Source organism: Penaeus monodon, chromosome 34 (assembly GCF_015228065.2).
Source record: "Penaeus monodon isolate SGIC_2016 chromosome 34, NSTDA_Pmon_1, whole genome shotgun sequence".
Classification (NCBI taxonomy): Eukaryota; Metazoa; Arthropoda; class Malacostraca; order Decapoda; family Penaeidae; genus Penaeus; species Penaeus monodon.
Window position 1 is genome coordinate 16,060,877 of NC_051419.1, and position 834 is coordinate 16,061,710.

The window sequence follows — 834 nt, forward strand, 5'->3', positions numbered from 1 at the left end:
TGATTTGTCTTTTATCTCTTTCTCTCTTGCATTTTCCAGACTCTCGCATTTCCTCTTCCTTTTCTTTCATCCACTACACTCTTTCACCACTGTGTTCTAGCTTATTTAAACTCCCATTCTATTTTTTGGACGTCATTTAAATCGAAAGAAAAAACATGAACTAACCTTTACATCAAGGACGCCAAGTTAGCTACAACCGGTTTATATTTTCAGAATGCTTTCGTCACCTCTCCAAACTTATATTCAGATCTTTGCACACACAAAAAACATAATTTAATCCAGAACAAATCAATCTGAACTACTGTTATCCAGTCGTTGCGTACGAAAAAAAAATTGCAGTCCTCATCATCACTACTTAAGCAAATTCAACAAATGCAAAGTCAAGAAGAAACTATTCAACTAGTAATCATTCCAAATTATGTATATCAGTATATACATTAGCGTAAGAAATCTACCCGTTTATCAGTCTATCTTTATTTATCATGTACTTTCCGTTCAAAATCCCCAACAGGTGGCTCTGGTTTATCGAAGGAAATTCTTCTGTGGCGGTTCCCTCATCAGCGACAGACACATCCTCACAGCTGCCCATTGCGTGTTTGGGTGAGATCCTTGTTTCTATTTGTGTTGGTTTTTGGTGTTTTTTTTCTTTATCGATGCAGTGTATTTTTGCATATATATATATTTTTTTTTCTCCTTGTGTGTTATTTTTAAAAATTGTATCCCTTGTTTATTTATTTAGTAGTTTTTTCTTTGTCGATGAATTGTATGTTTTGCTTTGCATATATCTTTTTTTCTTGTGTGTGTGTGTGTGTATTTTATTGTATCCCTTGTTTA

At 33.8% G+C, this 834-nt stretch overlaps 1 protein-coding gene across 1 annotated transcript in view; it reads left to right on the plus strand.

Annotated features, from left to right (window-relative positions):
• Positions 1 to 834, plus strand: part of LOC119594619 (chymotrypsin-1-like) — a 9,830-nt gene that overhangs the window by 4,261 nt on the left and 4,735 nt on the right. The window contains exon 4 of the mRNA XM_037943671.1: positions 512 to 600. Within this exon, the coding sequence (XP_037799599.1) occupies positions 512 to 600 (89 nt within the window). The remainder of the gene's footprint in view (positions 1 to 511; positions 601 to 834) is intronic.